Raw genomic sequence first — 26,013 nt, forward strand, 5'->3', positions numbered from 1 at the left:
ATGGCCAGGTCGACAGGAAATATAAACAGTTTTCTCTAGGAAGGGATAACGACCCGATCGATAAAACCCCATTGGAAATGCCTCTGTTCCTTCACATCAATCAAACCTATATGCTTTGTTATCGTAGAATCTAAAACTCAAATCTTTGAGCATGCGAAATATCTGGACATCAAGTCCAGACCAGATTTTTATTCAGCACTCACCTCGGCAGTTCCTCCCGCGGGTTACATGGGATCCACGGCACAATGCACCAACGGGCTCGCGAGCTAGTTCGTGTTACAAATGCACCTTCTAGTGGGCACGTCCTAAACTTGCGTAACATTTATATAACAGGACACATGCCGTACGCGATAAACTGTACCGTCACAGGCGGGCTCTCGCCTGGGCCCTCGGGCTCTCACGTCCTGCCATTTTGGAATCGGTTCAAGCGCTCGGGGCGGCGGCGCGCGGCCTCCACCTAACTGCGACCACTCCGTGTGTATATTTGGTTTGCGAACGCGTTTTTATGTTATAACCGGGATATCACAGCGGTCACTACGTACGGAGGGAAAATAAAAAAGTGTGAGTCGGTCGGGTGGAGCGGTCGGCCGGCTGTAAGAGGCATGCCTGCCGCTCGATAGTCGGGCGCGTGCGCGGCGGCGGCGCGCCGTGACGTCACTCGGCGCGCCGTCGCTCAATGGGCCTCCGTAGCACGGCGCCCGACACCCGCCGCCCATACGCCTTCATTATTTAACAATCACTGTCACTCGTACCCGCCCGATTAATGGCACACTGACCGAGTCGACCCAATCAAAGCTAGTTATCCCGCCAATTTGTTTGATCAACTTTTATCGAATTCAAATTACTTGGGCTCTTATGTTGCCAGTACGTTGAACGATGCAGTGTAGCGTGTAGTTAATAGTTTAGCATTGACTGCGCGTGATATTATGTAAATGTCGTGACAAGGGTTTATGGTAATTGCACTAATCGCCCACTAGACTTTTAATTACGATGTCACTTAACTTCTCAACACTTTTCAGTTGGAATTCTTTTTCTACCAGACATAAAAATGTGCTCTCGGCGCCTACTACCTAATTAAGTAATCCCTTACCTACCCACAGAACAGAATTTCATCGAATGTCTATGTTAATTTGATGTTAGTAATGAATGACCATTAAATTGTTAGCACTTGGGCAGATGGATCACGAAAAACTCACGTAACGTAACGTAACGTGTACATACGTATAAATAATAAGTAAGGAATCGTAACTGCGTTATAATAACCTAACCAACAAAAATTTGGAAAACCCCCGACTTGGTCGCTTCAAAGTTCAATATCTCAAAAACTGCTAAACCGATTTTGTTGAAACATGTCTAAGAAACATCGCTATAAAACCTGATTTAAAATAAAAATAAAAACATTTAAATCGGTTCACCCGTTTAAGAGCTACGGTGCCACAGACATACACACACACAGACACACATAGCGGTCAACTAATAACACCCCTCTTTTTGCGTCGGGGGTTAGTTATTCGTATTTCAATCATAAGTCGTTTTGGTTCAAGGTATGGCCACTTTTGAAGTGGAATTTGTTATTGAATGAGTTATGTTTCCTGACTTATTATAGTTATTTATTTGTAGCGTTAGTTAGGTACATTATTATAAACAGCAGGGCTACTACGAAGCTCGAAGTTCGTGTCGTGCTGTCCCTCTCGCTCTCGTATTAAATAGTATAAGTGTCAGAGAGACCGCACGACACGAACTTCGAGTTTCGAGTTTCGTAGTAGCCCTGCTGTGGATAAACTGCACATGCACAAGGGACAAAAGAGTTGCGCCAAAGAATCCGTGCAGCAGAAGTTCGTGGACGCAACTTCGCCCGCCGCCTGTTGGTCGGCGACAGAACTTGTAAATTACTTAAACAATTTCAGCTGAAACTTTTACAGAATTTTCCCGCTAATAAATCTGTTGAAAATTAAATTACTCGGCGAGGATTACCATTATTGTACAGTTAAGGGTAAAAACCCTGTGTTTTCGGATTTGTTAGTAACAGAGCCGTTTTCTTATAAAAACCACCCACAAGTAAATAGTCAAAAATGAAAGATGTTTATGTGTATTTATATTAATAAAAGAGTAAGTAATTGTTACTGAACGACTGATTAACTGAGAGATAACGCACAAGTTTTAGTTGTTTAGCTGTAGACTTGAAATATGATAAACTTATTTTGGTAATGGAGGTGCACTAAGAAGGGATTTTTCGAAATTCCCACGGTAAGTATATCAAATATAAGAGATTTAAATATTTTTGAATCAAAGTGGCTCTATCTCCGTAACTATAATTATTAGAGACTTCAAATTTGGCATTCAGGTAGCTAGATAATTATAATGATTTAAAACTATTTTCAGACTTTTATAAATTTCCTCGGGATTAAAAAATGTTTTTTTTTTACCAACTCAGACAACGCACAGCCTGAATTACTTGAGCATCGACATTAAATTTGGCACATATGTATGTATGTAAGTATTTCTTGAGAGTCTTATAGATGCACCAAAAAGGTTTTTTTTTTATTATACGGGATAGGGAATAAAACAGTTTTATTTTAATACTTACTTACTAGCTAATGTACAAGCGTTTAACATCTTGATATTTCAGCATCATCATCATCATCAGCCGGAAGACGTCCACTGCTGGACAAAGGCCTCCCCCTTAGAACGCCACAATGAACGACAACTCGCCACTTGCATCCACCGGTTTCCCGCTACTCTCACGATGTCGTCAGTCCACCAGTCAGTCCGTCACTCTTGATATTTAGCTCATAATATTCCTTGAGTGAGGGCTTTAGACGTGTAAAAAAAGGAATTTTTCAAAATGCCGCGGGATAGTGAACAAAAAGTTTCTTTTCATACTAACTGAACAGCTGGTACAGCATCAACAGTAGGGGATCACTTTTTTACTCTGTCGCATTGGCACATTGACAATCTTGCATGGCGTTTAGTACGTGGCTGTAAAACGACAAAGTACGAAAGTGTAAAGTATTGTGTATGTATTGTCTACCTGATTTTTTTATTTTTGTAATGTCTCTGTACTGCTTTTGGTGATCAATAAAGAATATTTGTATTGTATTGTATTGTATTGTGTATAGCTACTTTTGATGCTAACTGTACCTATGTAAACTGTCCTTAATATTTGGCTTAGGTATATGTAGGGGTACACTAAGAAGAAAATTTTCGAAATTCCAAAATCAGAACAATCACTTTAGGAATTCCTGCAAATATTGGTGAATTTGACTTACACTAAATTCACTGCTTACAGACGCTCTTGGCTTCACTTTGATGAACACAGCAGAAGTATCGAACGAATCCCAATCATTTTTAAAATTTCTATCACTAATCACATTGTCTTCATTAATGATATCTGTATCAACTCCACAGTCCGTTTGGACACACACCGATTTGACTGATTTATCCTCATGCCCATTTTCTGCTACAGTCCAAACACCAGGCAGACTTTCTACACCAGAAATGTTTTTGTCAGTTTTGAGACAAAAAATTGTTACCACGAATTTACCAATGACGTCGAAACATTGAAGTATAATGTTCTTTAATTTCATATCGACTAAATCTTTATTATAGTTTAGCTAGACTGTTTCGTATGTGATTTTGATAAGCAATGACTATTCGAGCATTCATTTTATCATTGTAGGCATGATAAAGCTCAATAATAAAGCACTTCAGTACTTTAGTACCTATAATTAAGTCGGCTCCAAACTTTTTCGTACAATTCCAGATTCGTTCAAGTTGTCTTAAATGTTTTCTACGTTACAACTCTTCTTCTTTCACCAAGGTAACACGTAGTTCTTGACCATTGGCCTTTCTATACTTTGCCATTTTTTTTTGAGGTTTGCATTAATTTGCTACATTGCGAACGGACGGATACGAAACTACTATACACTCCCAGACCAACACCGCATCAACTCAAAATAATACACCATTTTATTTAAGACCTTCCAGATATTTGATTTAAGTCTAAATTAAAATGGTGTATTATTTTGAATTGATGCAGTGTTGGTCTGGGAGTGCGTACAGGCTACGTAGCTCAATTTCGAAAATCAATATTCCTAAGTACGATATTCCTAAAGATAATAAAACGCCGCCAAAAAAGACAACTAAAAAGTAAAAAATAATTATGAACTATACCTAACTGTTGACCGCGACTTCATCTGCGCAGAATTCGTTTATCACTATCCCGCGGGCGTGATTTCCCGCAAAATTAGCCTAATTTAATTTAGCATAAGTACCTAGTAAATTTTTTTTTATCTAAGGTTACAGAAAACTAAAGTACATATGTTGTATTTTTTAAATTTAATACCCGACACCGATGACGCTTAGATAAAAAAAATATTACTAGGTACTTATGCTAAATTAACTTAGGCTAATTTTGCGGGATGTCAGCATAGTCCCCGCGGGATAGTGATAAACGAATTCTGCGCAGATGAAGTCACGGGCAACAGCTAGTTAGTGCATAATTCTTTTTTACTTTCTAGTTGTCTTTTTTGGCGGCGTTTTTTTGTCGGCGGTTTTTTTCCGGCGTTTTATTTTTATTTTTGCTGGCGCTTTTATGTGTCGGGAGTTTTTTAAATTTTCAATTTCAGTTCTTTATTTCATGTTCTTTAAACTTTGTTATTTTATTGTTTTAAAGAGTACAAACACGATATATCTGCTATGGTTTTATCAAGAGTGTACCTTCTAGTGTTCTGGATATCCTGGCTGCAGCATGAATTAATGAATTAATTAAATGAAAGAATCATCGCTAGAAAACCTGCTTTCAAAAAAAATCAAACCGCATTCAAATCGGTCCACCCATTCTCTAGCACTCTAAACCGAATTTCTTTCTTTCCGAAAATTAATATTCCTTTGTACAAAATATCTAATGACAAAGTCTAATTAATTTTTCGGAAATCATCACAATTACAATGAATCAAACACGATAAAAATTGTAGGCCTTGACTGGACATATGTAGATTGTTATGTTTAGGTAAATGGTTACGTAGATTATGTTAGTACTGCATCGGGATCTTAGGCTCAAAACGACACAGATACAGGAGCTCCGCCCAGCGGAGCTCCGTCGACTTCGTCACGTCATATCTATCTACGCTTTAGCTAAATTTAACTGAACGAAATACAAATGTCATTAGAATTATCGTGGACTAGAAATTTTGTACATTAGACATTTTAAACGTGGGTCAACTGAACATCGGTCATGTATCTTTAGGAATTTTGTACATTAAGTATAAGTTTTGATTTTCGCAGTTTAGTCTTTAGGAATATCGTACTTAAAAAATTTAGATTTTAGAAATTTTGCTACGGAGCCTTTAAAAGGCTACCATGGTTGTTTGGAAATAATTCCGATCCGCATTGACGATCCCTTAAGTACTTCAAATAACGGATCTACTGTATTAAAAATGTAGTCGAGTTAATTACCTACTTGTGATGTAGTTAAGAAGTATTTAAATTACATTGTAAATGTTTAAAACAAAATATAGTAGTCGTTGAGTTACGTGACGGATTCTTCTCAACAGATATTTTTCGAACCGAAGGTATTTTTTTTGACATCCATAGATAGTGTTTGTTATAAAGTCTAAATTGAATAAAGATATTTGGACTTTGACGTTGCCTATATAAGGGTTCCTTGTAGGAACACAGAACCCTAAAAATACAAAGGAAAAAGAATCTATACATACACAGTCCAAGCCGTGTCGTAATGGGAATGGAATACAATTAAAAAAGTTTTTTACAACAAGTAGGTACTTTATTTACATAAGAATTATTTGGTTTATTCCATTAACATTGATAGAAAAAAGATCTTCTAAATATTCTAAGATATAAACAGTAGGTGTGTAATTGGCATTATTTTGAATAGAATGACCAAAAAAAATTGGTCGATTCGAATACAACGATCAATTCAATCCCACGCTAAAACCATTTCCCTCCCCTAATGAAACAATATTTTAATTAAAATATTAAAAAAATAAGCGTAGTAAAAACTTGGTCTTACAAAATTTCTGCCATTTGTTGAGTGTATCAGACGCTTTTGATAATCATGGTCAATAATATAATAATTATTCCAACAATTATTATGAATTCTTAGAATGGGGCATAGAGATTGATCACAGGCATTATACGGACTCGGATATCATGTCGTTGGCTATGCGTTAAAACGTCAATACACCTAACGCACTTGGAATCACAGTCGCATTCACCGTTTCTTTCAGTCTAAGGATATAGGATGAGGGTGGTAAGAGACGGCGTGATCCGTATAATAATAATAATAAATTCAATTATTTCGGGCAACTTGGCCCATACAATAAATACCTTACAGACTAACATACATATTTATAATCAATATTATTTAAAAATAATTTGGCGACAAAACGGCATAATGGCGGCGATTGTACGAGTCAAGATAGTCTTCCGAGCGCAGCATTAGGTACTGCGCGCTTTGGTAAATGATTGTAAATTTTTATAGTCATGTAGTGAGGGTTTGATTTTACTATTTCTAATTTGGAAAATGGCAGTTTGATTATATTTTTATTGCGGTTATTTCTTTTATGGTCAGTTTTTACTGTGTACAAATTTATATGCTTTCTAACAAACTTGCAGGATTCTAGGATGTACATAGATGTGAAGGTGAGAATTTTATGTTTGATGAAGTGAGGCCTGCATGACTCCATTTGTTCAATATTTGTGAGTATTCTGATACATTTCTTCTGAAGGACGAAAATTTTTTGAGCGTTGCAGCTGTTTCCCCAAAGCATAAGACCATAAGAAATTCTTGAGTGAGCGTAGGCGTAATATGCAGAAAGGGCAGTCTGGAAATCAGTTGCGCGTTTCAGGTGTTGAAGGGCATAAATAAAAGAAGAAAGTCTCTTGGACAGTTTCTCCATGTGCATCCGCCAATTTAGGCCCGTATCTAGTTCAATCCCTAATAAATTTGCTGAATTCACGTTTTCTAAAACTGTGTTATTAAACGTGTAGTTGAATGTTAAGGCAGGTTTCTGGTATGGTTTAAACTGAATGATTTTAGTTTTTCCCAAGTTGAGTTGTAAGTTGTGAATTTGTAGCCATTTAACAATTTGATCGAGTACATGATTTAATTTACTTTCCACCTCACTAGGATCTGAGCATGGAAATGTGACGGAAATGTCATCGGCAAAGAGCGTACAGTGCTCAGTTAGTATAGAGGGTAGATCATTAATGTAGATTCACCATGCATTGAGTCGTTGTCGATGTGTGGGAAGATTTCCGCGCCATCACGCGCTCAATGACTTAATAAGAAGGGCCCTGGTTTCAGCTAACGTCCCGTGCGTGCTGGAGCCACCAGGTCTTAGTCGGTCAGATGGCAAAAGGCCAAAGTGCCTTCTCTGGGACGCTACCTGCGTCAGCACTTTTGCAGCCTCGCACCTGGGTCGAACCACGAGGACCGCGGGAGCTGCTGCGGAATCAGCGGCCCTTAGGAAGCGCGAGAAATATTCAGCCCTCTCCAATTATATATTTGTTGCGCTTGCGGTGGAGACGACCGGTTGTTGGTGCCCGGAGGCTAAGTTGTTTTTTAAAGAGGTAGGACGCCGGCTGCGGGACCGGGGATTAGACTCTCGCTCCGAGTCGTTCTTGATGCAAAGGCTATCTATCGCCGTTCAACGCGGGAACGCGGCAAGCGTGTCGGGCACCTTTGCGCCAGGAACGATTCGAGGCGGTCTTTTTTTATAATATATAAATATTATTTAAGGTAGCTAGTAGATTTATTATTTAGTAGTACTTAGCTATTAGATTTAAGATTGTATTTTCTGTAAGTTTATATTCTTAAATAAATTTAATTCTTTATAACAAAGATTCTAAAAGTCTAGTTTTTAAATTAAGTCGAGTATGTTTATTATTACAAAACAATAAGTAATGAAAGAATAATTGAGCAATTTGATAACTGGAAGAAATTTGTATAATATTTTTTCTATAATTACAAGTTACAAAAATAGAAATAATAATCGAACTAACTACGTCATGGACAATAGGTAAATTTACAATATTTGACCAAAAGCTGGAAGTCGGTAATGACTAATATACCTATTTAAAAATCTGCTAATGATGACAAAATCAATCATCTAATCCAGATTATGAACCGCGTTGGTATAAAATTAAGAAAGCTTAGTCATAGAACTCAACATCGAAGACGAGACAGTCATTAATGATCAGTTGCGCGAGTCTTTGACTGTTGGTGCATACAGTATCGACAAATCATTCCTATAATTGCACACACCGCCTCAATCAGTCAATTTCCAGACCTTTGAAGCTGCTGGTGAAACTGGCGAACATGCCTCTGCTGGGCTTCTTGATCCTCTTCTTCTCATCAACCTTGAAGATTTCCGATTCTATTAACCAGTCCCTGTAGTTATCCTCCATGTTCTTCCGCTGTTCTGCGTGGAAGTCTTTCACTGGTGGTAGTGGGCCGCCATAGTCTTCTGGCAGCAGTTCTTTGTCGACGACTGAGGCTGGTCCTTCCGAGCAAAAGTTAAGGAGACTCAGCACTTGGGAGTGGATGAGCGGCTTCACGAGACACATCACCTGGTTGATGAACGACACTGTATGCACCACGTGGATCTTTTTTAGACGGCACGGGTGCGCATTCTGGAAAGAAAAAAAAAGAAAATATTAAATATTATTCAGCGTAATCGGTAATGTGGGTTAGCTTGTTAAACGACAATTGGATTGTTTATTTCGACATCGAAAATAATTTCGAAATAAATGCTTATTAAATTGTTTTCTGTAGTTATTTAATTTTAAAATAATGTAATGAATTTATTACATAAAAATAAGCAATGACATTCATTTTGACTTTGAAACTACGAGTATGACGTAGACAGACGGGCCAAGTATCCTGTGAGGATTAGAATCCTTCACAATTTACACGTGGATTGTACGGAATTCAATTTGAACCCACATTCTGACATATGACACTTTGACAGCGGCAGTAAGGGTCAAGCTTGATATCATTCTTGATTTTCTACATTTGACCTTATAGCTTAGTGACAGTATACCGCTTAAACAAAGTTAAAAAATAAAATAATGAGGAATTGTTATTAGTTTTATAATGTAGGTACTTTGCATTAGGTAGTGATTTTTTCAGAAGCGCCAATTACATTAAACGACAGGTCGAAATTGTTTACCTAATGTCTCTGCTTAAAAACGAAGTACGACGTTAGTACTTAATAAAAGAAAACCAACCTGAATATAAAGCATGAACGATCTCAACGCTGGCAGCGTCACTCTCGTGAGGTGACCGATGCTGCAGCCTTTCATGTCAAAGATGACGATGTAGCCATCCGACAGCCTATCTTCAGACAGTTTGATGTCGTTGAACATGCAGAAGACACGAATGGCGTCGGCGAAGTTTAGCTTGCTATAGTCGAAGTCCGAAAGCCGGTAAAGTAGCACGTGGTAACCCTCCGCTGTCTTGTTTGGAAGGCCGATCATGTGACTGTAAAAAAAGAGAAGAGTTTTAAATAAATAAAGAGGATTTTACGATATTATATTATATAAAATAAACCCTGATTAGGAAAAAATTACACCTCAAGAGGTTCCACATTTGTACCTAGTTTATGGCAAAATGCCACAATGTCATATACGTGTAGTAAAAGGGCATCATAATTATCCTATCATAGTGGAGGTCTAAGGCATGGGCCCATAACACAACATCAATTATTCTTTCTAGGTTGATAAAAGGTAGGTAAGCCCTGACTGGTTGACTTATCATCAGCAACCAGTCTAAACTCATTGGACAGTAAATATTGCCTAGACTTTTCCATTCTTATTATTTCTTCTTATGTGCCATTATTTTATTCAGTTGTTTTCTTAGCGTCTTTCTTTTGCCGTGAAGTTTAGACACAAAATAATTTAATTTTTTACATTTTTTCCTTGCAATCGCAATGTGATGAAAATCATTGTGTGTATCACAGGCCGTAAGGGGATTACAAACTCGAGTCATTAAAAGCCCTCCGCCTCCGGTGTCGGGCTTCTAATAGACTCTCGTTAGTAATCCCCTTCTTACGCCCCTTAATGCACAATGTACTATTACACTTGACTGTACCATAAATTGAATTTGAACGCGATTCGTAAACATACCGACTCCACTTGTTAAGTAATATACAGCTTTATCACGTCTTTCCGGCTGCAGTCTTGGATAACCGCGCGTTGGTGTGGCAATTTGCTCGTTATGATGCTAACGCATTTTAATAGTAACCTGTTTGTAAGAATTAAATGTGTTTCTGAGGTGTAAAATGGATGAGTAACTCGCTAACAGTTGCAGCGAAATACTTGCTTCGCTTTAACAAAAATAAAATGTCCGATTTCCGATATGGGGCTTGATCTAATGGCATGTCTAAAATTCAAAATAACCATTATTATAACAAACATATTTACAAAAAAAAAAAGGTTTGTGTCCCAGAGAGAGACGACCTCTCTGAATCAACCTATTATGTATATCGTCGCTACTTTGAAAAAAGCTGGTATCTCAAAAAAGCTGGTATCTCAAAATCGATGATCTTTCCGAGTGAACTTAATGAACCGTTTACCTTCACTTGCCCAAATTTCATTTGCCCGAATTTCACTTGCCATACCAACGTTTGCCATAAAATATATAGAACCGTGCTGTTTTCAGGATTTTTTTAAATGTCATCATATAGAATGCAGTAGGTTAGGTAAGGTTAGTTTAATATCAACTCTAAAGAAATTACTATTTCAGAAATAAATTACTTTATGGCAAATGAAAATTCATGAAAACGATACATTCGGGCATATGAAATTCGGGCAAACGATAGAGAACCTTAATGAACATGCTTTAAGGGTAAAATTTGCTGACGTATTGATTTGAGATATATATCACTACATGCAGCTAACCAATGTCAAATAAGCCGAGTTAACTGTTAAATAGTCAAGATTTATTTAATAATACATTGTATGTTGGAAATGCATCATGAAACCAATTTGAAATGAGAAGTAATCAGAACTGATCTGCGCAAGCGCACTGTGGCGCACGCGCAGCGCTGCGGTGCTGCGGCTGCGGTCGCAATCATTCTAGCTGTCATAACGGCATAATACTTAATGCCACCGATTACCGCAGCTGAGATGTTTGAAATGATACTCATAATTGCGTGAGCGATGAAATGTAGTCACTCAAGGAGTAATGGACATCATCATCATCATCATCAGAAGCTGTGGTGGCCGAGTGGTTTGGCCTATGGCCTCTAAAGCAGAGGTTTGTGGGTTCAAACCCCGACCGGAACCTCTGCGTTTTTCGAAAATCATGTGCGAAATTAAAATTTTGAAATTTACCATATCTTTACGGTGAAGGAAAACATCGTGTTTCCTCACTACACTGTACACACCTGTGAAGTAATTCAATGGTATGTGTGAAGTTCCCAATCCGCACTGGGCCCACATGGGAACTACGGCCCAAGCCTTCTCATTCAGAGAAGAGGCTTGTGCCCAACAGTGGGACGTAAATAGGCTGAGATGATGATGATGAATTGCGTTAGCGATTAAGTTTTTAGTCGCTCAAGGAGTAATGGACATAGGAGTGGAGTTTCACTGCGAGATTGAATCATGTCATGCTTTTTGCGAGATCTCGCAAATACCAAGATCACACAAGGTTAGGTTTCCGTAATCTTGGTGTAGAGAAAAGAGGTTACAATAGAGAAATCGTCTCCAGACAGATGTTATGCTTGGAGATCGAAGTCCCAAGTCAGAGCGTCGGAAGTTGTGCGTCTGAGTTGAGAAAAATCGACGGCGCGATGCAGGATGTTGGATTTTCTACATTTGCTCACTAGATGGCACTTTCAAAACAGCAGATCCTTTACAACCTCAAAACTGCTGCAATTTCTGACCTTTCGAGCTACACTGATTCTGTCATTAACTAGGTAATTCATGTATAAAAAGTAATGATGATGGTTAACTGCAGTGTCATAATTAATCCTCCATGTTAAATCAACGTCATGATAATAAATTACGGCCATCACATACAGTAAAATAGTTCATCAAGGTGAGCGGCTACTAACTGGGCAATAATATATAATATAATACATAATACGAGCGAACGAGCGGGAGTGATTGGGAACGTTGGGAGAGGAAGGCCTAGACGAACGTACCACGATCAAATCGGGGACGTTCTGAAGAAAGGTCGGGTCAGGAGTACTCTAAACCGACGTGCATGCATGAAAAGAGTGATGAATGTAGAGGAAGCGAGAGTTGTATGCCAGAATCGTAGCAAGTGGAAGGATGTAGTCTCTGCCTACCCCGTTGGGAAAGAGGCGTGATTTTATGTATGTATGTATGTATAATACATAATAATATAGATAATAATAATTATGCTAGTAATAGTGAAAATTGATGATTATGATTATGAATGAAGATTGATGATAAATCGGTAAAGTACGTAAAATAAAATAAAAACCTGCCAAGAGCGTGCACAAGATAAAGTTGCGTAGACATTACGAAAAAATCAACTAATATTATTCCCAGGATTTCGTATTGTGTACGGAATCTTCCATGTTTACCTATGTATATTTTATACCTTACTCTTTAAACTATACTAATAATTCTCAAGCAATCTTAGCCGTTATAATTTTCCTTGTAAATTTGATATACCTTATACTACCATCCTGATTTTTTTTTATTTTCCACCCAACAGTTTAGGTTTAAGGGGGGGGCGCCCGGTTTTAATGAAAATTTGCACTTTAAAGTAGAATATGTCGCAAACAGATCACGAATCGAAAACTCGTCGTGGCAATCCCCCCAATGATCTTAAAAGACCTATCCAACGACACCCGACACTATTAGGTTAAGCCGAGAAAAAAAAACCCACTTTAGGTATATGGGAGGTACCCTAAAAATAATTTATTTTATTAATAATTTATTTTATTTTATCACTTATATTCATGCCAAATTACAACAATCCAGATACTGCTGGTTAAAATACCGGTATCTAAGCCCTTTAATACCTATATTTTTGGCACCGCCTTTGAACCCATAAAACTAAAGTACTTACGCTATATCCAGTATCTGTTTATTCCGCGGCGACAGCGGGTCCCTATTGCTGAACAGGTCCGGCATGTTGGATCGCATCGTGAAGTAATGTTCGATCGTCTCTTTTGTCTCCTTCACTTTGCAGTAACAGGAGTGGAGGAACAGTATCACGAAGTCATCGGATATGTACGGGAGGTGCGGCTGCGTTTTCATCCTGGAGAAGAGAAGGTAGATTGGTGCTTAGTTAAATTAATAGTAAGGATGCTCGGTAAATGACGTGCTTAGCAGCAAATTTTTCGATGACATATCGGCTAATACACAACGTAACCAGAGTTCTTAGTTTTCGTGGCACAGTAAGATGAAAGCAAATCATGGAGTCGACAATAACATTAACATTTTATTCTTACTCATACTCATAAGTTTTTGTCATCCATCATTCTAAACCAAATTCAAAAACCAAAATCCATTACCTATAAACTAAAATCTGGACATAACTTACACCTGCATAAATATGTCGCATTTGACCGTTGTCTGTATGTAGCGCGTGCCTAAGATTTATTAGCGATCAATCATTAACTTCAATGTATCGTAAGTCACATGGTACTTCTAGCTCCGTCGAAAAAAGGGTTAAGGTTAGAAATTGTATAGGAATGACAGATGTTAAATGCGACATTCGTTTTACAGCTATTAGGTAACATCAGCCAAATAAGTGGTCTATCAATTTTTGAACAAATTCCTATCAAATCAATATGTCCCTAAAGTCGAACTTTCAAAGTGACAGACTCATCTATTGACATTATTGTTTATGACGTGCAAACGATTATCAACTTTAAGGTGGTAGACCACATATTATTATCGTCACTACTTTGAAAAAATCTCGTATCTAAAATCAATATGTCAACCAAATTGAACCTTGATGTACTTAATGTCTATAATATAAAGTTCACTCGGAAAAATTATCTATTTTGAGCTACGAGTTTTTTTTTAAAGTAGTGGTGATATTTGGCTGATGGTACAAGGGACACTGTCCTGTCTCTTCTAGGGGACTCGTTACACATAGTCTTGCCCTAATTTAGTAAATCACTTCTCAACATTAACTTGAATACTTGGGACTGAGAAATACGAGAACAATTTTTTATCTCACACTGTACTCGTAATAATAGCCCTTACAATAGCAACAGAAACAAAAAACTCGTGGCATTTATCCATAACTGCGGTTCTCATGGTTTTCAACGTTTCTGTCTATGCGTGTTCGACTATCAGAATGCGTATTCAGTTTTGTTGGAATTTCAAGAAAAATCGTGCAAGTATATGTACAGTCACCAGCACCAATATCTGGCACAACAACATAAATATCTGATATGACTCTATTTCTAGGGCCGGACGTGCCAGATATTTTTGCACGCTCCTCTGTGGCAGATATTAATGCTGGTGACTGTTGACTGTGCTGGTGTAGTTTAAAGAGATCAACCCACAATGGCACCTGCATCTTGTTTCTAAGTCTAAACTGCGATTAGACAACCCCGAAATGGCAGGCTTGGGAACATTGTGCTTTTCATCATCATGGCCAGAAGACGTCCACTGTTGAACAAAGGCCTCCATTAGAACCCCACAATGAGCGACAACTCGCCGTTTACCTACATCTACCGATTGCCCGCCACTGTTTAGAACTAGTTTTTCACCACTAATAATATCCTTAAAGTGCCCATCCGCAGAGTGGCAGTAGCCATTTGTTGCTTTAGTTCACTTGGCAGCTGGAATCGGATAATGCATCAGAAAGTGTAATTTGGATAATATGGACCAACTTTGCTGTTCATGTTAGAATTTGGAAGTGAATTAAGGTAAGTGGATATTAACAAGGAGTACTTAGTGTAAATGGATAAGGTGATAATGAGTTTGCGGGTAATAGGTTCGTTAAGACTAGTTTATTATTAAAAATTTATAAAGATACTAACATTAATAACAAAAACTATACTGTATTTAGAAAATTTGTATAGAAGGCAACTATTTTTATTTATGTACATAAATACTATTTTGCAAAGGCAAATTTACTATTTATTTGTTACTTAATATTATATTTATTTTTAAAATTGATTTTATTTAAAAACATTTAAACGAAAAAAACAACTAAAAAAAAGTTGCAGAAATACAAATGAAACTAAGTCCTTTTTAGAACATGGTACGTCAACTTGATTTATGGATGGGCTACTAACGACATACAGGGAGGGACTTACAGTCGGGTCGGGGTACTTTGACCCAATAGAGGGTAACTGGCTATTTAAGAACCACATACCGGATGTGGCCTGTAATACTAGCAAAAAATTGAAACATAGATCGTCCTCGTCAAACTGAACAACAATAGTTCAGAGACTTTTAAAAATAATGGAGTCTTTGAATTTTCCTTTTTTCATACAAATTAAATACTGCTGTTACCAATGTACGCCATTCTAGAACCTAACTGACGTCCCCTGTCACGCTACATACATCAAGCATTTTGCTTTAAATTGCTTCTTCGAATAAACTTAAAAGTGTAAACTAATTATTTTTAAAAGTCGCTGAACTAATGTTGTTCAGTTTGAAGAGTACGATCTATGTTTTAATTATTTGCTTATATTACAGGCCACATCCAGTATACAAGGTTTTAAACTTTCCTGAATTTCACTCATAGCTAAGATACCACAAACCAAAGCCATATTGCCTGACGTTTTTGACGCTCGCGATCGCAATCAAATGACAGATTTCGCATATAAATCTGTCATTTGATGGCAAGGCAATACGGCCTCAGGACGCAAAACACGAGTAATATTTATCTCGACGTTTCGACCACATTACAGTGGCCGTGTTCACGAGTAGACCTACTACTACTACTAGTACCTGTTTTCGGTATTTTAGCCACATATTTTTATATAAACATAAAAAATAAAACATAAAAAAATAAAAAATAAAAACATGGGCGGTCAGCTAAAACCAACCACATAACAACGAGACATAATTTGATTGCAATAAAATCCCAATGACCAAAGTTACCCTTCAGGGTCAAAGTAACCCAACTTTACGGTAATTAAGCACAGATAACATTTAGCTAGCTCTGCGGTAAAATGATACGTGGAGAGCTGCTGCAACTGCAATACCTTGGTATTTAATAATTCTGCAGCACCGCCGGGCCAAAAGTCAATGCATTGTACGTGACTTTGTAATGCGGTGTTCTTAGGGCCGCTACACACAGACAATCTTGTTTTTTATCAATTAAATTTAAAAAAAATGGCTTTATCGATAAGCCGTGGTAACCGTGATAAATTCTGCGTCGAGTAAGCATCTAAAACTTCAAATTAGGTTCAGTACAGCCGAAACTAAAAATTAGAAACCGAGAAAAGGGTCAAGCAGGCTAAGCGAACAAGAGTGGCCCCGACGACGGATTTGGTCATTCTTTCAATCAATCCTAATATCGGTCTTTGATTCTGCCAATATTGGTATTGGAAAAGACACTCTCAGTCTTCTTTTTAGTCGTCGATCGGTAGAACAGATAATTCGTTACGGTTACAATAAGTTGGACTGAATAGCTATTTATAAAGCCATCTATATATATTTCTGTGGTTTTGGCTGTATTCATCTCTTTGTAATTGACTGTACCCATATTATGAACAAAAATTGGTAAAGTTAAAAATGAAAGTGAACCTTCTAAGTACCTATTACCTAGAACCCTTCGTACCGGGCTTGCGACACATTTGGCCGGTTTTTATGGGTCTGTAGTTGTACTATCGTATCATTGGCATCAAACCACTTCTGTATAGTCTCGATGGTTAGCAAAGTGTCTGCAATGCAAATTATAAAATATGCTAAACTGTGAATTAAAATTACCTATAAGCGTAAGCGACAAGGGTCAAGAGCACTCTTGGCCTACTTATATCTTATTAACCATACAAACGAACGTCTAGCACGCGTGACACTTTGCCACTCAGTGCATCCCTTTCTAATTAGCTGAATCCGTAAAGGATACAATGACAAGCGAGAAAACGAAGTGCGTGCTATAATAGAAAAAGAAGTTCTATAAGCCTTGATTACATAAAAAAAAGTGTTCAGACATCTTACCCGACCTCAGCAAAATCTAATAGGAGTTTCGGTTATGTTTTCTGTCCATGTGATTATGTAAGACTAGCTTTCTACCCGCGAAATCGTCCGTATTAAATAAATTTTTCGCGTGAAACACGATACTATCCTTGTAAAAGTAGCAGTGAAAAAAATAGACAGAGAATTATAGGTAATGGAACACTCAAATACTTACTCCGAATAATTATTATTTAGTCATTAATATATCATGGAAAACCTACTTCCATTAATGATATCGCCAAAAATGAATTTCCATGACGTTTCAATTATATGAAGGTATGACCAGTTTTAGCTGTCTATACCATAAATAAAACCATTACGAAATGGTCGGTCACGTCATAAAGTGACCAATTCGAAGATCTGCACACCCTCCCTCCCTTTGACACTTATACTATTTAATACGAGAGTGAGAGGGACGGTACGATACGAACTTCGAGTTTCGAGTTTCGTAGTAGCCCTGCGGGCTACGTTAAATAAACCGTAATTATACTACAATTCTGATGAATAAAATGCATCAATCAATTTAGCATAACTAAACTGCTCACAAAAGATCCTTTGTTCGATGAATCAATAAAGTACAGATTCTCATTAATTTAATTATCAGGGTTAATAAACTATACAAAAGAGAGCAAAGATCGTTAAAGTCAGGCGAAGAAATTATAATATTCGAGCATTTATCAAAAGAAAAGTGAATGTCCCAACGGCGTCGATTATGGCGTAATTTTACCCGACTGCTCGAAGAAGGGTAATGTTTTTCGAGCGTCTTTTTCTTTGAGCCTCTCTGTAGCTAAAACGGCAAGGTGTTCAACATATACTTAAATAAATATCATGGGACACCTGACCTGACACCAATTGATCTAGTCCCAAACTCTTCGATTAATAATACCTGTTATAATTCATCAAATCCCAAACTAAGCAAAGTTTGCATTTACTATGGATACTGGGCAACGGATAAACATACTTATATAGATAAATACATACTTAATTACATATCGATACATTGGAGCTCAAAGGGCGTAAAGCACAAAACATAACTTTTCAGGAGAAGCAAAAAACTTTTCTAATGTTACATAAAAGTCTTCTATTGACGAAAAGCATGTAATTTCTCCGCATTCACATTTATCTGTCGCGTTGTGTTGTCCCTCTTCCTCTCCCTCTCCCCCCTCTCCCTCCCTCTCTCTCTCTCTCTCTCTCTCTCTCTCTCTGTCTCTCTCTCTCTCTCTCTATTACTCTCCGGTTATTGTATCTCATACTCCAGGGTATGGTAACCTTTTTAGGGTTCCGGAGCCAAAATGGCAAAAACGGAACCCTTATAGTTTAGCCATGTCTGTCTGTCTGTCTGTCCGTCCGTCCGCGGCTTTGCTCAAGGACTATCAATGCTAGAAAGCTGTAATTTTGCACGGATATATATGTAACGACACCTCTGACGACATCGTGAGAGTAGCGGGAAACCGGTGGATGCAAGTGGCAAGTTGTCGTTCATTGTGGCGTTCTAAGGGGGAGGCCTTTGTCCAGCAGTGGACGTCTTCGGGCTGATGATGATGATGATGATGATGATATATGTAAACTATGCCGACAAAATGGTACAATAAAAAAATAAAAAATAAAATATTTTTAGGGTACCTCCCATAGACGTAAAGTGGGGGTGATTTTTTTTGTCTCATCCAACCCTATAGTGTGGGGTATCGTTGGATAGGTCTTTTAAAATTTTTAGGGGTTTGCTAAGACGATTTTTCGATTCAGTGAAAATTCGAAATATTCAACTTTAAAATGCAAATTTTCATTAAAATCGAGCGTCCCCCCCCTCTAAAATCTAAACCGGTGGGTGGAAAAATTAAAAAAAAATCAGGATGGTAGTAAGTATATCAAACTTTCAAGGAAAACTATAACGGCTAAGTTTGCTTGAGAATTATTAGTAGTTTATGAGTAAATAGCAGCCTAAGGTATAAAATATACCTAAACTTGGAAGACTCCGTATAAAATACGAAATCCTTAGAAAATATTACTTATTTTTTTCGTAATGGCTACGGAACCCTACTTTGGGCGTGTCCGACAAGCTCTTGGCCCGTTGTAAAGATACGTGCGCTATACGCTCGTGCTGAGGCACCGACTTCAGAGTGGTAGAAAATTATTTACATGATTTTTTGTAGTTGGTTCAATTTTATGTTATAATTTTTTTATGCTAATAAATTAGGCCATTTCAGAGAGTAAAATGATTGTATTATTCCACGGTGTATAGCGCAGAAATTCTAAGGTCTTCGTCAATAGAAGACTTTTATGTAACACTAGCTTTGCCCGCGACTTCGTCCGCGTGGAATAATAACTTTGGAAAGTATTTAATTTATTTAGGATAACTATTCTGCCAATAATAGCACATAGAAACTTTCACAGTTTACTGAAAATAACCTATTTTAATACATTGCTATAAATATAAACTATTTATTTTTGTTCTTCCGTCCATCCATACATCCATGTTCTTTGGTAAAACAAAAATATTTTGCGGGTAGCCACATTTTAGCAATACGACGTGTATTATACACTGCCAACACAAAAGGACTAATTATTATTCTTCATACTGAACTCTTGACACCTTACGTCCTTTATTGTAAGTAAGGAGGGTAGGATTATAATTAACTAAGGTATTTTTACTATGCATAGCTATTTCCGATAAACATACTTCTATTAAATTTGTTTGGAATTCCTTAAGAACTTTCATCCCCATATTTTCAAGTAAATAGATCGAAATTTGAAAAGCGCCTGAAAAAATGTTTTTTGGGTTCCGTAGCTCAAAAGGAAAAAATGGAACCCTTATAGGATCACTTTGCTTACCGTCCGTCCGTCTGTCTGTCAAGATCCTCTATCTCGTAAACGCGCGGAGTATCGGTATCGAATTGAGATTATTTGCGATTAAAACCCTAAACTCAGGTCAATAGTCCCGAAAGCTGTGAAAAAATGAAACTTCTAAGTCAAGGCAATCAAAAGCTACAGTCATTAAAATGTGTGTCCATACAAATCGCCTTAACAGAAAAAGTTATAGGGCACTTCCGGCTGTCCTAGAAACTTGTTTTTTTTTTGCATAAAGGCAGCTTTTATATAGCACAATAAATAAGAAAAATCTGAAAATCATAATTTTTCATGTCTGACTGTCTATGTCAATAATCCATCTATAATGACCCCACATTTTGCCATGAGTTTAAAGGGCACTGCTAACACTGCATCATCTCCTCTGTTAACATCTCTTCGCCGGTAAAATTTTCAAAAACGCTTGAACAAATATCTATACAAAGAACCATCGATTTATCTTCAACAATGACGATCTTCCATATAAAGTCTGCAATACCCCTGGTGTTGCAGATGTTTATGGGCGGTAGTGATCTCTTACCATCAGGAGACCCACTTGCTCGTTTGCCATCCAGTCGAATAAAAAAAAGTTTCATCCCCTATTTCACCCCCGCACAGGAAGAATTTAAAAAAACGCGCGAACAAATATCTATTTATCTCTTACAACGCGCCCAAATGTCAAGTTTCATAAAGAACCATCGATTTATATTCGACAATGACGATCTTCCATATAAACTTTCATCCCCTCACAGGTTGAATTTTCAAAAAAGCTCAAACAAATATCGATTTATTTCTTATGAAGGGCCTAAATACCAAATTTCATCGTTTTATCTTCGACGGCGACGAACTTTCACCATATTAACTTTCATCCCCTATTTCAACCACTTAAAGCCTTTTTTTCGCAATGAAAGATAGCCTATGTTCTTTCCCAAGGCACAGCCCAAGGTCTATTCTATCTCTGTACCAAATTTCATCAAAATCGGTTCAGCGGTTTAGGCGTGAAAGCGTAACAGACAGACAGACAGACAGACAGACAGACAGACAGACAGAGTTACTTTCGCATTTATAATATTAGTATGGAAGTATGGATGAAGGGCCTAAATACCAAATTTCATCGTTTTATCTTCGACGGCGACGAACTTTCACCATATTAACTTTCATCCCCTATTTCAACCCCTTAAAGCCTTTTTTTCGCAATAAAAGATAGCCTATGTTCTTTCCCAAGGTCTATTCTATCTCTGTACCAAATTTCATCAAAATCGGTTCAGCGGTTTAGGCGTGAAAGCGTAACAGACAGACAGACAGACAGACAGACAGACAGACAGAGTTACTTTCGCATTTTAATATTATAGTATAGTATATATATATATATTATAGAAGATTACATTAGAAACAACAGAACTATTTTTTTTATTTTTTTACCAGTTTTTTGCTTCTCCTGAAAAGTTGTGTTGTGCTTTACGCCCTTTGAGCCCCGGGGTATCGAAATGTATTTAAGTATATATTTATCTATATAAGTATGTTTATCCGTTGCCTAGTATCCATAATACAAGCTTTGCTTAGTTTGGGACTAGATTAATTGGTGTCAGGTGTCCCATGATATTTATTTATATGTTGAACACCGTCTAGCCATTTTAGCTACAGAGAGGCGCAAAGAAAAAGACGCTCGAAAACCATTACCCTCCATCGAGCAGTCGGGTAAATAGACATAATAATATTCTTTACACTTTTACGGTCGCGGCATGCGGCATGTGGCGAACGACTAAGTGTTGTTGCCGCTTTATTTAAATTAAAAATAATAATATAAATAATATTATTATTATTATTATAAACAATAATAGAAAAGAAAAAACCGCGCAACAATTTTTTTTGCTTTTGAATTTTGAACAGATGGCCTGTTCATTAGTGAAGCGTACGTTTTTAAAAAGTAATATTGTAATTTTGAACAAAACATTGTTTTTTTTTCCTCGCATTCAAAGTGGAAAGTGGAGAGTTTAACGCGAGACTAAAAAACCATAATGCCACTCGCTCTGCTCGGGTGGCTAAACATCTCGTGTCATTATGGCTTGTTTTAATCCCTTGTTGAACAGTCTACTATTGTACGTTCCGCGTGTTTCACAATATATGTTGTGTTGTGTACCTATATTTTGCATATTGCAGATTATGCTATTGGTAACATTTTGCGTTTAGTGCATTTTGCTCCGAAGCGCTAGTAGTTTGGGCTGTACATTGTCTGTCAGTCAATCACTCTTTACTCTTTTATTGGTATACATTTACGGCTTTCAAGTAATAAAGTTGGTTGCATTAATTAATCAGGACGTTTCGCGGCTTCACGGTCCACCGCCACCAAACCAGTATTTACTTTTGTTACGCAAATCGAGCAAGTTGCCTATGTGTTCCTTTTGAGCAATAACTGTCTATTTCCGACGACATTTATATAAAATTACCCACCAAAACATTATCAAAGAAATATTTATCCAAATCAAGGAGCCTGCTTCACTAGGTACTCTGTGAAGTTTTAATGTTGTGTAAGTATTGTAAATATGGCAACAATTTTATATGAAAATGTGTATTTCCTTTTTCATCTATCTTCCGTATAATAAACCGTTATTGACGGACTGTAGGTCTCAACCCGATGAACGGAAGCTTAGTGCCTAAGTACCTACGAAGCATGAGGCCCCTGCTTCGATCGCCGATTAGAGCAGATTATGCAAAATACAAATATTTACTCTCGATTCTTTAGATTAACATGTCAAATATTTGTACAGACAGCAGCACCAATATCTGACACAAAGTGTGCATAAATATCTGATAAGACTATTTCTAGGGCCGGTAGACCATTCAGATATTTTTGCACACTCCGCTGTGGCAGAGATATTAATGCAGGTGTCTGAGGTCCGTTGCTTAGTATCCATAATACAAGCATTGCTTAGTTTGGGACTATATAAGTAAATCTGGTGTCAATTGCCTGGGAGCGCCAAAGTTCGCATACTTTTCTCTAGTCATACTGTAATGTTTCTCCGAATCATCGTTTGTCATATTTTTTTTCCCCACTGAAACCTTACGTACATTTTTCTGAAATTTTTGATTGGTCATCCTATAGAAAATTCTATAGGTACTTTAGGGTTAGGTTAGGTTTGTTAAAACAATTCTGACAAACATTGCAGAATGACATTCAACAAATATGCGAGCCGATATGGACCCCATTTGCCCAATGACATTTTTTATTAACTTGGTATGGTACGCACCACTCTCTGATCTGCTGCGTGCCTTCCTCGTAGCCCTCCGGCGGCGGCTTTAGCGGCTGCATGAACGGGTGCGAGTACTTCGTCGCCGACATGGCTGCGCGCGCGCACACCGCCCACTGTAACAATTAAACAAGTCTTCGTTGAAAAAAAATACAAGGTATTTGTACTGACTGTTCTTGCGTTGCCATCCAAACTATTATATATATAGGAACTGCAAGTCAATCCGACTACTGGAAGTATATATTCGAACTAGCAAAATCTGATTAGCAAAAATCCGAGGGGTTAAGTATTTTCAGTTAAAAAAATGACGTTGATTCTGGGTCTTCACATCTATCGACACAAAATTGGCTAATGCCGATCAAAAAAGCTTTACGTATCGACTCAATGAGGTCGATTAGCCGAGCCGAGCCGAGCCGTTCGACGTCTTCTTAAGGGTAGGTCCACATTTTCCATATTTTTATAGGATATGCGTGCTCTATACGATACGTCTGATCGACACACTAAGATACCATGTGGACTTGCGATGATTCCATACCCTTAAATTAAACTCCGTAAAAATGCTATTCACTACGCATGTACCCTAAACGTTCATGCCTTCATCTAACTTTAACTATTCCACCCTTGACCTGATAAATCTCCAAACCGATTTAACCAACGGTAGCTCATCATTACCCTGGCAGCTCTCTTCTCTATTTCCGCCATCCTCGAGCGCTTCCTTCTCACTACGGAAATTGTTAATTTCTGTGTCATGATAACTACATAGAATAACTACATAGAAGTAGAATTTATACGGCAGATCGATTAGAGCAAAGCATTCGTCGAAAAAACCGGCACATCGTGATATGCGTGTCGAGCGTGTCGGAAATAGGGTTCCGTAGCCATTACGAAAAAATAAGTAATATTTTTCTAAGGATTTCGTATTTTATACTGAATCTTCCAAGTTTAGGTATATTTTATACCTTAGGCTGCTATTTACTCTTAAACTACTAAATTCATTTCATTTTCATTTCATTCATTTCATTTCACTTACTAGCATTCTGAATTTTTTTAAAAATTCCACCCACCGGTTTAGATTTTAGAGGGGGGGGACGCTCGATTTTAATGAAAATTTGCACTTTAAAGTTGAATCACAGTATTCTGAATAAGTAGGCTGAATATTATAATCTAATAAATTTGAATATGATGAACATCGAACAACTCAGGCGCGGCTTGAAAAATTAAAACATGCATTGGTGGATATTTTCATCGCGCATCTTCTTTTGCTCTGCTGGATGCGCAGCTTAAGCATAACAATGACACTGCACGTATGCAAAGTCTAAGAACGTATGCGTGAGTTGGTGCAGTGCATAATTAACGGCGACGTGTAATGAGGGCTGTCGTTTTTTCACTCACTAGATGGCGCACCGTTGCGTGAGGTTTTTAATTATGGCTTTCAAAGTCTGTTATTACGGGCGTGAAAACAAAGTTTAGATTAAAATCATATTTAATACACCTTAAAACCGTACCATAAAAATATCGAGCATGCCACAGTGTTGCATAGTCCCCGTTTTGTTCGGAAAAAAGGGAGCACAAAGGTTTCCGAAAGACAAAACTGTCTCAAAACACAGACATTCATTGCCCCAGAACGCATATTTGCCATAATTAATTTCAGATATTGCAAAATATTCATAAAATTATTCTAATTATAAATAAACCCGCCTAACTCACCCAAAAACTATGAGATTTGACATTTCGGAGACCTCACGCTACATTAGCGCCTCTAGTGGCGAATTCATACGCGATAGCCCTCATTGCATACCTATAGCACATTGTTACCTTTTTATCGTCAGGGCGTAAGAGCTAAGTGTTGGAAACATCGACATCAAAACGGCGCACAAAATTAGATCACAGCGTGGCTTTTACCTATCGTATAGTTTATTTTTAACCGACTTCAAAAAAGGAGGAGGTTCTATGTTCCAATGTTTGTATTTTTTTTTATGTATGTTCACCGATTACTCAGTCAAATTCGAAAGGGTACTCTTTTGAGGTGGTCCCATTGTCACCAAGTCAAGATCTGATGATGGGATCCTAGGGAAATCGAGGGCAAACCTCAAATTTTATAGGTACACCTATAGCGATTTTGGCATTTTTAGCATTAAGATAAGCATTTACATTCAGAAAGTATCATTTGGTAAACTAGACCTGATGAAGAATACCGTAGATGACCAATGTAACTCGTCAAAGCTAAGTAATGCTCGCTCGTCTATAAACGATCATGATTAATATTCTAGATAAGCGACTAAGAAGGAGCTTTAAGTTAATGATTCTGAAGCCGGAAGGTAGGCAACGGAACTCTGTTATAATAAATGTCAGATGATCAAACCTTTGTTCAGTTTCTTTCCTCTACAGCACGAGCGCACGATTGTCAGTTAGGTCACCAATTCGAGTTCAATATGTTTGATCGCGCGTTCGTACGAATAAAATTTGCGCGAACCTACGATGATCGCGCATTCGCGTTCTATTAGGTTCTATTAGTCTCAAACACTTACCATTGTAGAGTCATTTTACGACAGCTCTTATGTATGCTATCTATGTGGGTGGAGTTATACGTCAAAAATAAGTCTTTTTTTCAAAGCTTTCATTTAATTTGCAACGTTGGTATGTGTGTGGTTTGGTTGCTATCTTGCAACTTTTTGACCCAATACCAGTCGTCGGATTCACTTTTAGGGTTCCGTACTCAACTAGGACCCCTATAGTTTCTTAGACTGGTCTGTTTGTCTGTCTGTCCGCC

At 37.6% G+C, this 26,013-nt stretch overlaps 2 protein-coding genes across 19 annotated transcripts in view; both read right to left on the minus strand.

Annotated features, from left to right (window-relative positions):
• Rbp (RIMS binding protein) overlaps positions 1-856 on the minus strand; it is a 42,749-nt gene extending 41,893 nt beyond the window's left edge. For 10 of the 17 annotated variants that reach the window (XM_074092056.1, XM_074092066.1, XM_074092060.1 and 7 more), the window contains exon 1: positions 204-855. The gene's annotated coding sequence lies outside the window, so the exon portion shown is untranslated. Of the gene's footprint in view, positions 1-203 lie in introns of all 17 variants that reach the window. The other 7 variants (XM_074092065.1, XM_074092064.1, XM_074092055.1 and 4 more) reach the window with 3 other exon arrangements.
• A 6,573-nt stretch (positions 857-7,429) lies between these two features.
• The window catches only part of LOC141431075 (retinaldehyde-binding protein 1-like), a 31,393-nt gene continuing 12,809 nt past the window's right edge, over positions 7,430-26,013 (minus strand). For both annotated transcript variants that reach the window (XM_074092070.1, XM_074092071.1), the window contains exons 2-5: positions 23,244-23,359; positions 13,070-13,261; positions 9,253-9,505; positions 7,430-8,655 (exon numbers count right to left, since the gene is read on the minus strand). In XM_074092070.1, coding sequence (XP_073948171.1) covers positions 8,296-8,655; positions 9,253-9,505; positions 13,070-13,261; positions 23,244-23,335 — 897 coding nt within the window. In that variant the 5' untranslated portion in view covers positions 23,336-23,359 and the 3' untranslated portion in view covers positions 7,430-8,295. The remainder of the gene's footprint in view (positions 8,656-9,252; positions 9,506-13,069; positions 13,262-23,243; positions 23,360-26,013) is intronic.

This window comes from Choristoneura fumiferana, chromosome 9 (assembly GCF_025370935.1).
Source record: "Choristoneura fumiferana chromosome 9, NRCan_CFum_1, whole genome shotgun sequence".
NCBI classification, from domain to species: domain Eukaryota; kingdom Metazoa; phylum Arthropoda; class Insecta; order Lepidoptera; family Tortricidae; genus Choristoneura; species Choristoneura fumiferana.